The 13472-nt window shown below is 44.2% G+C and overlaps 1 protein-coding gene across 13 annotated transcripts in view; it reads left to right on the forward strand.

Annotated features, from left to right (window-relative positions):
- BRSK2 (BR serine/threonine kinase 2) overlaps positions 1-13472 on the forward strand; it is a 304213-nt gene that overhangs the window by 207164 nt on the left and 83577 nt on the right. For all 13 annotated transcript variants that reach the window (XM_071427715.1, XM_071427718.1, XM_071427716.1 and 10 more), the window contains exon 4: positions 3825-3965. In XM_071427715.1, coding sequence (XP_071283816.1) covers positions 3825-3965 — 141 coding nt within the window. The remainder of the gene's footprint in view (positions 1-3824; positions 3966-13472) is intronic.

Consider the following 13472-nt stretch of genomic DNA (forward strand, 5'->3'; position numbering starts at 1 on the left):
TTTTTAACATACACTTGCCTTCATATTGAGTTGAAGAACCCTGCTGTTTTCTGGCTTTTTCAGTGTCCTCACAGGCAAAGGGGAAATTGGGGGATAGCATGGAGTAGAAGGCACAAGGGACCACAGGTGCTAATCCCAGCTCTGATACTGGGTGACTGTACCCTGGACAAGTCACTTGGCTTCACACTTCCCCATCAGTAAAGAAAAGGAGGTTAACGCTTGTCAAAACTTGTTTCTGTCATGTGAAATGAAAGGATTGGAAGAGTTAGGGTGTGTCCAGAGCATCCAACATGTGAAAGCTAGGTGCTCTTGCAGAGTCTGTTGTCCTAACATAGCTCCTGTCTGTATCATCACAGCACCTAGTGTGCACACTGCCTGCCTGACACGGGGTCTCTCCTTTCCCTGAACCTTCTTGCAATGGTTGTTGCAGGAGGTGCCACATGTATTCACAGGTTTTATGTTTTTACCATGGGAAGAAAAACTGATGCTGTTAATCTTACATAGACAGAATAAAAAAAACCCAAAACTTCATTCACCAATAAGTTGCTTTTCATCTCTAAATGTAATAGGAGAGAAGTTCTGGTTACTGTTCTGGGATTTTCAGAACTTGCTTGCTTGCTTAGAATAAATTGGAAAAGTAGTACTATAATGAAGTGAAAACCTGTCATACCTGGGAAAGATAAAAGGAAAGGGAGACTCATGAAAATGCTTCTTAGTGTTTTTCTTCCCTACAGGCTACATGTTATTTACCTTCTCCCAGATCCTCCAAGAGCTGGCATTAGCATACTTCCAATCCTGTAGCACTTTGCCAAAGTAAAGAAATTTAGATGCTGATGTGAACACAGAAGATTTGGATTCTTTTCTGTGCCATGGATTCAGGAAAGATGTAGCGTCTGTATGCCTTATTTTCCAACCCAGGGAATAATGTTCTTCCTTTCCTTTGCTTTTTCTGTTTGGCTTTTCAGAGTGTTTATTCTCTTCTTCTGTAAAGTCATAGGCACACTCTCACACACACAGATGGGTAGACACAGATATGCAGCACTTAGTGGGGTTTGTGTAGCTATCCAGTGGTGCTTAGAACCAGTGCAACACTTGGAAATGTTTAAACCCCTCTTGTTGGCCTGTTTGGAAAGAACAAGTGTACTACTACTGTGCCATGTCATGTGCCAGCAGAATGTTGGCTTGCACAGACATAGGGGCAGGTGCTGAATTATGCCCTTGTTTAACAGAAAATCTCCTAGCTGGGGGCTCTCCTAAAAAAACACACAAGGTACTGGAGGGAATAGGGCTGGCAGATAACAACCTGAGCTCACAAATCCTAGCTGCAGCTTAGCCACATAGTGCTTGTGGAATGATCCCTGCAGCATTTCTTTCTTGCACTCGAGCACTGAGGAATGTGTTTGTCGTCCTTCTCACTCATGTCACGTTGGGGGCTTTGTCAGATCAGAATACATCGTCTCTCCTGCTTCTCCGTGTCCCTTGACTTGTCATAGGCACAAATCTTTTTCAAATGCTCTCCCCTGTTCATTTCCATTATTATATCTAGTGCTTCTAGGTGGCAAGCAAAAAATGAATAACCTTGTAAATGTTCCCTGTCTTTCAATTTGTTTTATTTTTCATACAACGTGTCAGTGCATTTTTGTTGAGTGTTTTTAATAAGATGAAGTTGATGAAAATAAATTGCTTCACAGTTCCTGCTGTGGGTGACAGAAATGCTGGGTCTGTATTTTTCAAAAACTGTTTGTTTGAAGCCAGTGTGGAGGGTGTTCTGTATCTGTAACTGCAATCATCTTTGTAAGATATCTCCCAGAAAAAGAAAACAGCCAGCAATTTGAATTTGGGGGGCAAGATGCACTGCTGTATCCAGCTTCTTCTGGGCACAGTGAGACATCAAGCTGTCAAGAAGAATTTTAGGACTGATTCTGTGCCAGAATTGGGTCTGCCATATTGGATAGTTAGCCAGATCTGTCTCTAATATGAGAGGGAGAATGAATTCTGCAGCAAACCTTCTTACCAGACTGTCTGTTAGCCAAGGCTTAGGAACCAAGGACTGGGACTTGACAGTGTGGACACCCCAGTGCCCGTGGCTGCTGCATATCAGCTTTCTTCTGCGTTGGAATGACTTGCTCAAAAAATGTCATGTCTATAAACAGTGCTCTCCAAATTACCAGGGTGTACCCAGCAGACAGTTGGGCAACTACCCATCTGTTTGGGAAGAAGATAACCCACACATTCCAAATGGGATTTTCAAGTTAAGATTTTTCTCTTTTTTAACTGATTTTGATTTTAAAAAGTCAATATTACTATTTTTCTTGTAACTGTTTTGACTTGATCAAAAAATGCAAAAGTACAATTTTAATTCCCCCAAGTTTATAATTTTATAGTTTTGTCCATTTTTTGTGTCCTTTTAGTACTTATTTAGCTGGCAAGACAACACCAATGTCTGTCTTTCTGTAAGGTGGGGAAATGCTTTCTCCTTCTGGTAGCTGGGAGCTGACACATGGAAGTTACACAGGAAATGATGATGGACCAGGAGCTCAGGTCTCACTTTTGCAACTTCAAGGCTAATGCTATTATCATTGAGCAAGCTTTACTTTCCTCACAACTGCTTTTAGTCCTTCTATTGTCCTACTTTTTTGGAAACATTGAAACAGGGCTAATTAACACCCCCAATTTATATTATTCTTCCCCACATTTCATTTCAAATTCAGAAATTTCCTTGGAGATTATGCTGCTTGAGGTACAGAAAATTTTGACAGTATCCTGGATTAATTATTCTTCATTGTCCATTCAAATTTGAGGAGTTGAATTAATTCTGGTAGTAAAAGTATTCTGCTGTAAAGCAGAGGGTTGAGGGATCATGCTGCACATACAGTTCAGTATGGTCTGCTGCACTGCTGGGAGTCAGGGACTGAGAAGTACACTCAGATTTGTTTGTTTTCAAAGGATTCCATTGATGGTGTTCCTGCTGCTTCCTGGGAGAACTGTCACTCCCACTATTAGGCAACATTTCCAGAGATTTATACAGTTCTCCTTTGCTTGGCTGCCTTTCATTAGCCCTGTTTAAAACAGCAAGGTGGTCCATCCATGGCAAGTTCTTTCCTTCCAGAAGGTTTCACTCTTCACTCTATGACTGCCAGGAGTGCTGTATGAGGTCAGGAGTTTCCTCTCCTGCTCCTAGGCCCCCTTTGTGCCACATGTATTCACTCAGTGCCACGTTTTTCACCTGTGAGTTGCAAGGCCAGGCAGCTGCTCCAGCCAATCACTGCTGTTCAGCAGCAAAAGCTAAGCTTTTATACAGACTGCACACACATGTAGTTGTTTTTGGTTTGTTTGGTTTTTTTTAATATTGTACATTTTTTTTGTTCACCTTTTCTTAATTCATTCTGGTTTGTTGACATCTTTCTGGTTCTGACTGCAGCTTTCCCACAGCTATTTTAGAAAAGAATTGTCAGCTTGGTTAAAGGATCTGAGGCTTCTTGGTACAGAGTTTTACTCCACTGTAGCTTTGAGACCTGCTGTGGAAGCTTATACTTGATTATTCTCTGCTTCCCATCCTAGTCTTTGGAGTAATTTTTGGCTTCCTGATTAGGTCTTGCTATGCCATTGGACACTGAATCCAACAATGGTAGGTCTGAAGTTTGCAGAACCACTGTTAAACATATTAGTAACTCCTGATTTTAAAATTCCAGTTTTCTTCCACTGTTATTTCTGGAAGTGTTCCCCTTGACTACGTATAAACAGAAGTGTTTGTCTAACTGTGTGAGTGTGAGGGGGTTGGTGTGATCATGTACTTAAAAAATCCTGGCTTTGTGTTTTTCTAGGTATTTGGTGCTAGAACATGTGTCAGGTGGGGAGCTCTTCGACTATCTCGTAAAAAAGGGAAGATTGACACCAAAAGAAGCCAGGAAGTTCTTCCGACAAATCATCTCTGCTTTAGACTTCTGCCATAGTCACTCAATATGGTGAGTACATCCATTTCCAATGGGAGTTCCCTGCTACAATAAAGGGATCTTACCTAGATACTTTTAGTTTTAAGTAACTGATGTTGTATAGCTCTAAAAGCATTGGGTAAAGTGCTGTTGTATTTTTGAATTCTTGTCCATGTGTGAGACAGTGTACCAGTCACAGACAGACTTCTCATGGAAAAGACTGTCTGTCATTTTTCACTGGAGAAGAATTAATTTGCAGGGAAGGCTTTAAACAGGAAAACCAAAACCACCGAGGAAAAAGAATTTCATTTCCATAATTTTTGTGGCACTTAGTAATAACTAAGAACTCCATACACTGTATCTAAATGAATCCCTGAAGAAACCTGGGACAACTGCAAATACAGCAAAGTCGTTTTATGGTTCCCTTCAGTTTTTGGAAACCTGCTGGCTTTTGGCAACCTTTACTGAGTCCCCTCTGGGCATTTGAGTCACTGTTGCCTTTAATTTCCTATCCAGTAGGGAAGAATTTTCTTACTGACTCCATCATATTATTTAACCATGGAGTGTGGTTTAACCTGTGCTTTCAGGTACTGTTTTATATTGGACCAGCTTCTCTTTCATCTTCACCAAGTTGAGATAATTTAAATTATACTGAAATCAAGTTGTTGCAATCAGTCTGAGCACAAGAGTTTCTGTACAGCTACTGCCCCATAACTGCCTGCTCATTGCTCACAAATGCAGCCCCTTGCATTTGGATTGGCTGGGGGAGAACATTTACATTTTATGTCTGCATGGCTGCTTCTCCAAAGCCACAGCCAGCCACAGATCCCCCACTCCAGGAGGCCAAGGGCCACTCAGAGGTACTGCAGTAGCTGGATTTGCATAATCACTGTGTGCTTACTTCTCAGTAGCCGTGCAGGGATTTTCTGTACCCCCAGTTCTGTGCTGAAAACTCACAAACCAGATGGCCACAGTGAAAATGGATGTTTAAATATTTAACTTGGTCTTCTAGCCCCCTCCCCCTACATCTCTGAGTCATTTCAGCAGGAAACAGTGATCTGTAGGAGAACATATTTCTAAAAAATGGAAAGGGAAAGAAGAGCCTTTCTTGAGGATATATTAAGAAGAGTATACTGTACAAGAAGAGTATAGCAGCATACTCTTAGCAGAAGAGGCAGTTCAGAGGTGGTGGATCTGGGTGAGAAGGTCCTGAGGACAATGCCTACCTAACACAGGAAGGGTTACAATAGTCAGAGAAATTCCCAGAGAAGCCAAGAGCAGGTTGCATGCCCTAACTAGAGGATCTAAGTTTTTCTCTGTCGGCAGTGACCTCTGACCAGTTTTATTCTGTGAATTCCACAGTTTCTCCTCCCTGTTATTCAACTACACTGAGTGATCACGATCTCCTTAGAACCAGCATGCTCCTTGGCAGGTTGTAGCCCTGTTATTTTTTACGTACACTGGGCAGTGTAACCACTGGTGGATTGCATACATACATGTTTCTGTTTCCTACTTGGCTTAATACTTAAGGAATCCAATCCAACAACACTCAAAACTGTTTAAATACAGCTGAAGAGAAATTATTTACGCTTCCAAATGAATATTCCAGAGGAATCAGAATCTCCATTGGGAGAGAAATTCCTACTAAAACATGCACATACATGCTAGTCCTTTGGACTTGTTGTGGATCCCTTTGGATCTGGGAGACTTTAATAAACTGAGGATCATGGTGAGGCTGACAGACAGACTAGCACCCTAGGTTTAATACTGTGTGATATTTTCTAGGCAGATGCATGTCTATCTTGAGGAATCCATTTTCCTCTGTTAAATATACTGGATTGTGGGTAGTAGTCTCGTTGGACAGTAAATCCCATTCCTTGCTAACTCCCACCTGAAAGCATCTAGTGCTGGCTAAGTTAGCAGTAAATCATAAGCTCTGCCTCCAGGTCACTCTGTGTGGTCTGTGTTCTATTCTGTGCTGTATTCTGGACAGTTATCAGAAAATCAGAGCATGCATAAATATATATGTGAGTGTAAAACTTAATGTGCTTTCCTAAGCAATGAAGCCTGACCTTGTCCTGTTGTGGGGCAGTGAAATGACAAATCATCTCATCAGCCAGGTCATCCAGTTATGACCACATTGAAAAATGAAAGCTTCTGCTTTGGTTAATGACTAAATGTGGATGCCTCCAGCCTACTGGCAGAATAGATTGATAGCCTGGTGTCCCCAGACCCATATAATACTCCCATCTTCCTGTACATCCCAAAACACTGGGAAATACCTGTAGCTTACTTTAACAGCAGCATGTAACCACATTCAGCATTCACTGCTCAAAATGCATTGATACACCAGCATTCCTGAACCAAAGATTCAGAAAGGATTCCCCAGTCCCCCTCCCATCAGTAAAAAGCTTCTGCTGCTACTGTGTGGAGAGATCACCTTTGTCTTAGAGGTATTTTCAAACAAGCAGCTGAGAAAAGGAAGCAGAATAGGTGTGGAGCTTGTGTCTGGTTTTTATTTTAAAAATGTGATTCCTGTTCTTACTTTATTTACTGGAAGCAGTGGGGCAATATTTGGCGAGTTTCACTCTGTGGTGCAGTCACTTACAGGGTTTCGTGGTGCAGGTTGGCCATGGGGGAACGCTTATGGGTAAGGCACTGTGGGGTTCTCTGAGGACTTTTGTGTGGGCACGGCACGGTGCCACGCCAGGGACCCAGGGGCACGAGTGGCACCACGCAGGGACATCCCATGGGATCTGTGCTACCTCGCTGCCTTCCCCGAGCTGGCAAGCGCCTGGCTCAGTGATGCGGCATTGCTGCTTCTCCTCCCAGCCCTTCCCTGCGCTCCACGGGCTCCGCACCGCGCTGCAGTGCCTGGAGCGGCCGCGCCGAGCAGGGAATGAATGGCGCAGGGCCTGAGCTTCCCCGGACATGCATGTGAGGCCATCCCAGCTTGGGAGGTTCTCTTTGGACATAACCGATGGGTTTGCCTAAGCTGCCATTCACCTCGTACTGGGTGTCTGCTCTCTTACATTCTGGGCCTTTCGGGTACCTCCGCTAGGTGCCCCGAAACCAGCAGCCCCTTTTGAATGCGGGGCATTCAGCCCCTCTCTGCTGCCCGAGTGCTCGGCTGCGTTCCCCGCGGGAATGCGTGTGTGAGCGCCCCCGGGGCGGGGTGCCAGGCTCCCTCTCGCTCGGTTTCCCGGGAAGAGCCCGTTCCCGGTGTCTGTGGGGAATGCTGCAGCGCCGGGCGGGGCGGGCTGCCGGCCGCCTCATTGGCTGGCCGTGACATCACCGGCGCGAGCCGCCATTGGCGCCGCGCGGCCCCTGCCCCGCCGCGCGCCCGCGGCCTGGCCCGGCTCCGCTCCGCCGTCTGCGGCTCGCGAGCTGACAAATAAAAATATGATTACAGAAAATGCCCCGTGGCAAACCTTATTATGGCTTCAGAGATAACAGATAATGCCAATTACTGCGCGGGGCAGTGGTGACATTGAGAGGAAATCCCCTGCGGTAATGAGCAGGGAGGTGATTATTTCATTTTATTTTTATTTTGGTTGCGTTTCATTCTGTGTTTCTATTTTTTATTTATTTTTTTTTCCCCTGAGCGCGTACAAGAGGGGTTAAGGCAGGTTCTTTATGAATATTGATACATGACAATTACGAGGGCCCTTTCTGCTCGCCTTGCCCCGGGGCTGCGCTCGTTTGAGGGAGCCGGGGAAGGCTGTGCTGGATGGAGAGTGTCCGTGGTGTGTGCTGCGTGGGCACGGGCGTGTGGCACTCGCAGGGCTGGGGACAGCAATTACAGCCTGCCTTGGCCTTGCCTCGTGTCCTTCCCTCCGTGCCGGGAGGGAAAGGCTCCCCACAAAACAGCGCTGCAAGGTTTCACAGCGCTGCTGCCAAAATCTCTGGTATATTCCTGCAGGCAGGAGCTGCAGAGCACCGTCAGTAAGGGAAGCGGGCTTTTAGGGAAAAATCTGGGGTGTCTGTGAGAAACGGAGAGAGCTGAAGAATGCCAGCTGCCATGTTCTGCCCTGTTCTGCCATGTAGTGCCACCCTCCTCAGAACTGCCCCTCTGCCCTGCTTCATCCCTAAGGAGCGTGCTGGGGTGTTCTGCAGGGAGGGTCTGTCAAATGCTGAAGACTGCAGCAGATGGGCACTTTGAAATCAGGACACAAGGCCTCCAGATGTGAAACTGGTCTAGAAATGGTAGAATTTAATAAGACTCTCTGCTGGTTTATTGTTTTGATTTTTTTTGTTTTTCTGGTACTTGAATGTTCAAGTTTTCTTTCAGACCATCAGAAGTAAGAAAGGTGCGTTTTTACTCTGTTGAAAGCTCACCATTCATTACCTGAATCCAGGAGTTTTAGTTCTGTGCTCAAGACTCACTGTAAAACAGTGAGGAATTTTCAGATATCCATTGTACAGAGAAACAGAGAAAAGCCATCAAATGCAGCAGCTGCAATGCCAAAGGCAAAGTTACCAGCTCAGCTAAAGTCAGGGAACATGTATTTTTGTAAGTTTTCTTCTTTATGTAAGCCACTGGATACTCAAAAATGGCATAGTCTTACTGTAAGCATAACCAGGTAACATTTTCTGGGAAGTGCAGCAGTGGTGATCAGACCTGACAGGCTCTTCTGGCTTTGAAATACATGAATATATGCTTTGAGGAGAGGTTGGCAGGGAGAAACAATATATTGTAGTGGATCAATGGAAATAATTGTTTAAAAGCAAGCAACGTGTTATGCATACAAACCTTTCCCCAGGCCTCCTGGTATGTTTATAGATGTTGTCCTTTTTCCTAGCTATAATTATATTTACTTGTTCTGCAGAATTCTGTGAAAACTTACTAAATTTGAGCATAGCAACCATGGCTATAAACCAAGAATCTTCTGTAGGTAGATGCAACTTACATGTTTGGATATTATTTGCAGAAGCAAGAGAAAATAAGATCAAAGGCTTTTTTTGCTCATGAAATTTAAAATAATGCTTCTCATGGTATTAATTGTTACTGATAAGTTATTTGCATCAAATCAGGCACTTTAAGAGGCATACTGCAGAACAATTATTCTGTGGCCTGGCCCTTCTGGGAGTTTGAGGTCAGTAAGAAAAGCATTTGCAAAGTAGCCAACAATTTGATTAGTACAAATGACCTGCAACTACTCCAATTAAGAGGTTTCTTGGGTTAGAAATCTGTGACCTACAATGAGTTGTCATAGAAACTGATACGAATGTTTCAGCTCAAACATCACTTTAAAATAATGGCTTCGTTTGTCATCCCATGCCAGGTGACAGCTCCTTTGAATCCAAGATCTAGAGTCTGTCCCTACACCAGAATTCTTCTGGCAGCCCTGGGTGACAGGCAGAGCGTGTTTCTCCTGCAGTTGCTGCAGTACAGGCACAGGGATATTCTCAGAGCAGGAGGATGGACTGGAAAAGCACCGGAGCGAACTAAAGGAACTGTCTGAACAGCATCTCTGGCTGTGACGAGCAAGCCAGTGTGGAAGTGGGAAGCTGGAACATGTTAATGCCTATCTGTGCCTTTCATTTTCCATGCACTATCTCCAAGAATGGTGCCCATTCCCATGGAACAATTTTTTCAGAGCTCTCTCTGCATCCATCTTATGCTGCAAGGAAATTGTAAAGCCTTTGTTGTAATTTGTGAAAGAGGGACGTTGCAGAGTCTGACAGCATGTGCTTCCCCTGCCACAGCTTGCTCCGTGGCTCCCTTTCACTCACATGCTCTCCCTTCAATAGCCCTCTGGATGGTGGCTCCAGAGGCTGACTTCTTGTGCTGCTGTCTTGGCTGAGGAGCTCTGGGAGTCCATGGCCACTATGGGTCAGGGTTACACTGCAGGGTTTCTGCAGTCCTGCATTTCTCATTCCTTCTCAGCTTATGCAAGGCTCAGTTGGAGGGTTTGCCGTGTTTGTCAGAAAAGAAGCTGCTTTCTTCTCTTCTGGTTTTCCAGCCATGTGATAAAGCCCCTACAGCTTTAGAGCCTTTAGAACAAGGAAAGGGTAATGAGTCCTCTGTTCACCTGCAGAGAGAGGAGTTGATGCAGTCGTGTAAGACATGGAGAGCCAGAGAGATCAGCTGGAATGGAACCAGATTAAATGCATTTACTCTGCACTGTTCCATTAATGCCAAGTAATTACCACATACAGTGGGATTTTTGTTTTGTTTTGTTTTGTTTCATTTTGGCACAAGAGAATTCTTTTTCAAATGCAAGTGCATTAGACAGTCCGGTCTTCTGGGCTCTTAGGTAAATTATAACAAGCCTTCCCTATTCCCATATGTTTCTCTCCCTTCCCCCTGGCACTTGAAAAGCTGGCAATACAAAGATGGGAAATGCAAATGCAGAGAGGAAGTCTCTTTCCCAGTTGCTGGTTCTGCTGCTCTGGTGCAAACTCCTGGCCTGACTCCTATCCCCAGGATGCTGCCTCGGCCAATTCAAAGTGGCCCAAAGATGGGTATCAAAGAAATGCTCCAGCTAGAGGAAAATTTTCACTGGGACATATAATTCTCTTGTGGGTGAATGTGCAAGTACTGCTGATCCCACTGGCACCCTGATCTCTGAAAGCAGTGCTGCCAAAATATAAAATTCGTGCTCAGGCTGCCATGAAATTTCTAGGCTAACCATCCACACTGAGCACTAGAAACTGTCTTGAAAAAGGGATGGAGAAGGGTCAGAGACGCAAAACTGTGCTATCAAAACTGTTCTTTTATTTTGGGAGCCAGGCAGCCATAAATGTAACAATTCTCCTCTCTGCTCAGTGAAGTGATAATTTCTATTGTGAAGAGCTGATAAGTTTTCTTGGTTTTATTTTGATGAGTATCTGGAGGAAAAGAAAAGAAAACTATTAAGGTCTGTTGATACTCCAGTTTTACTTTCACACATACTATCCCAGTCCCACAGATCTCCAGATCCCAACTTAAGGTTTTCAAAGTGCTCACTGGGAGCTAGGTCAGCACCTCTGCCTAAAGACCTCCATCAGACTGATCATTCATGGAAAAACATTGTGCAGCACAGTGAGGTGAAGTTTACTCCATGTTTGGAATGTGCATGGTGGTACCCCCTTTTTCCTCTCTTTCTTACTCTCAAAAAAATCCATAATATACATGTCAACTTATAGGAACCTCATTTCCCCACTTAATTCTCCCTAAGCCCAGGCCTGAAGCTATGTTGTGGATCCCAGCTGATGGGAAGACAGGATGACACAGGGAGAAGGAGACTTCACGATTGAATATTGTCCCGATTTTTAAAGGTGTTGTCCCTTCCCTTTCACTGCCTCTTAGTGGTCAGGAAGTGGGGCTTGTTCAAGATTCACACACATTGTGCTCCAGCTGGGGCCTGTGGCAGATCTGCCAAGGCTGGAAGCTCTCAGCCACGGAAAGGGAACATTTTTGCATTTCCTTTAGTTGCACCACATTCCTGAAATAAGATATTTTGTTGTGAGTGTACATCTAGGCTTGTGGACATCCTGTGCTTAGGTCATGCTCCATCTTGGTTGTTCCTGCTCTCTGAATGAGCCACACAATTTGAGGATAAGCAAAGGATTCAATTTTTAGGCACAAAAGTCACGTGTCAGCAGTATGTCTGCTATAGACTGTATATATGAATCATACCATATCATGCAGTGCACAAGCAGTGGAACAGGCACAGGCAGCAGCACCCTCGACTTCTATACCGTGTATGTGTTCAGCAGTCAGCCAGGAGCAGTTGCCAAGACTGAAAGACAACTATAGCTGCTGAAAAACTCTGCTCAGCAGGACACACACTCAGCTTGGGCTGTGGGGAGGTTTCTTGTTTCATAGCATCAAACAAGCAGTGCTCACTTTACAGGGGCTGTTACCTGCCCCTGAGCACTGGTTCTCAGACAGGGGAACTGCAGCACACCTCCCCAGCTGGATAAGGTCTTACCATTAATGAAAGCAGTTGTAAGATGAGAACTGTCCCGAATGTCTGCTAGAGGAAGGATGAAATCACACACTACTGTCTCATTAGCATCCAGCTTTCCTCACTTGCCTTAGAACTATGGTCTCTTCACTCCATTTCACTGCTGCAGCTGGAGTATGTGAAACTTTGGCAGGTGTTGATGATCTTGCCTTTGTCTGGTGCTGTCCTTGATGATGACATTCAGGGGTTCTTTTCCTGGCCATTAACTGGTCATTCGCTGCCTTTGGAACCTTTCCTTGTCACTCATCTTCTGCATTTTTTGTCAACTAGTTATGACTATCTTGACGGTTATTATAGAGCTAATAAGTCTTCTGTCTCTGTTATCTCAAACCTTGAATTTCCATGAGAAATACAGATTGGATAAAGCACCTTTCGTGTTTTCAGATGAAAATGTGCACAAACCTGAATCACAATTATTATCCACAAGCTTCTTTCCTCATTGTTAGAAAGGCCATTGTAACACGCAGGGTTCATCATATTTATGCAAGATTGGAGACTAAATTTTAAAAAGCAGGAGAGAGCAAATCATAGGTCTCAGTGGGGTGAATGACCAGTAACTGCTTTGAATGTGTGCTGTTTTGTTGGGAGTCTCCTTTGGAAATAATTGTTACAGTCCCCAGGTATCCTATTACCATGTGCTCTGGTTTTACATAGAATTTACCTGCATTATTTACAAGTTGTCGCAAACTGATCATTCCTCTTCAGATCAGAGGATCTAATTTCCAATACATTGACATGCTGCTCACGTTGCTCTGAGAGGGAAGAGACTGTCCACCTTTACATTTTTTTAAGGGTAGAATTACACTTGCATGCATGAGGAGTGTTAGAGCAATGTTTTAAAAAGTGAAGAGGAAATGGCACAAAGATAAGTCTGCCTTGCTTGATTGGTGTCACTTGACTATTCTGACACCTGGTTCTTTTGCTGAGTTCAGTTTCTGGTCAGAGGAACTGCTTTTAGTTGTAAGTTTTTGCAAGTGGGTGTTGTTTGCCTGACAGTCAGTGTTGTTGGATGTCCATTTCCCAGAAGTTTGTGTTCTGCCTATCCACGGAAGCTGACAGTCCTGCCTGTTTGGGTGCTGCTATTTAGACCTTTTATTATCAGAGTAATTTTGCCTACTCATAAGCAAAACCAAGAAAAGAGCTTTTTCTTTGATCTGCCTGAAATGCTTCTCTCATCTCTGACTTTCCAAGAACTGCATATAAAAAGGGGGGGAAAAGGCACATGCATCACAAATTTTCTGCAAGATTTTTGTCTTTGGATATTAAATCAAGAGAATGTTATAGTTGTACAGAATCTCCTGAGTACTTAGATGCAGACATGGGTGCACAGTGGTTTTGGCTGTGAGCAGTGGAAATTAATAAATTTGTCAATATATGATTTGGAGCAGGAGTTGCCATCATGAAGGTTGTGGTTGCCTGGCTCTTGCCATGGTGACAGGTAATAAGAGAATCAAGCTTTGATGGAAAGGAAGGAATCCTCTCTCCTTCTCCCTGCTGACACCCTCAGTTAAAAGCACTGCTGAGTTGAAGGGATTTTTCCGTCAGAGCTAATTACCCAAAATTATTTCAAAGTCTTCTGCCTGTG

Source organism: Agelaius tricolor, unplaced genomic scaffold (assembly GCF_023055355.1).
Source record: "Agelaius tricolor isolate 1412-34295 unplaced genomic scaffold, bAgeTri1.0.p SCAF_5, whole genome shotgun sequence".
Lineage (NCBI taxonomy): Eukaryota > Metazoa > Chordata > Aves > Passeriformes > Icteridae > Agelaius > Agelaius tricolor.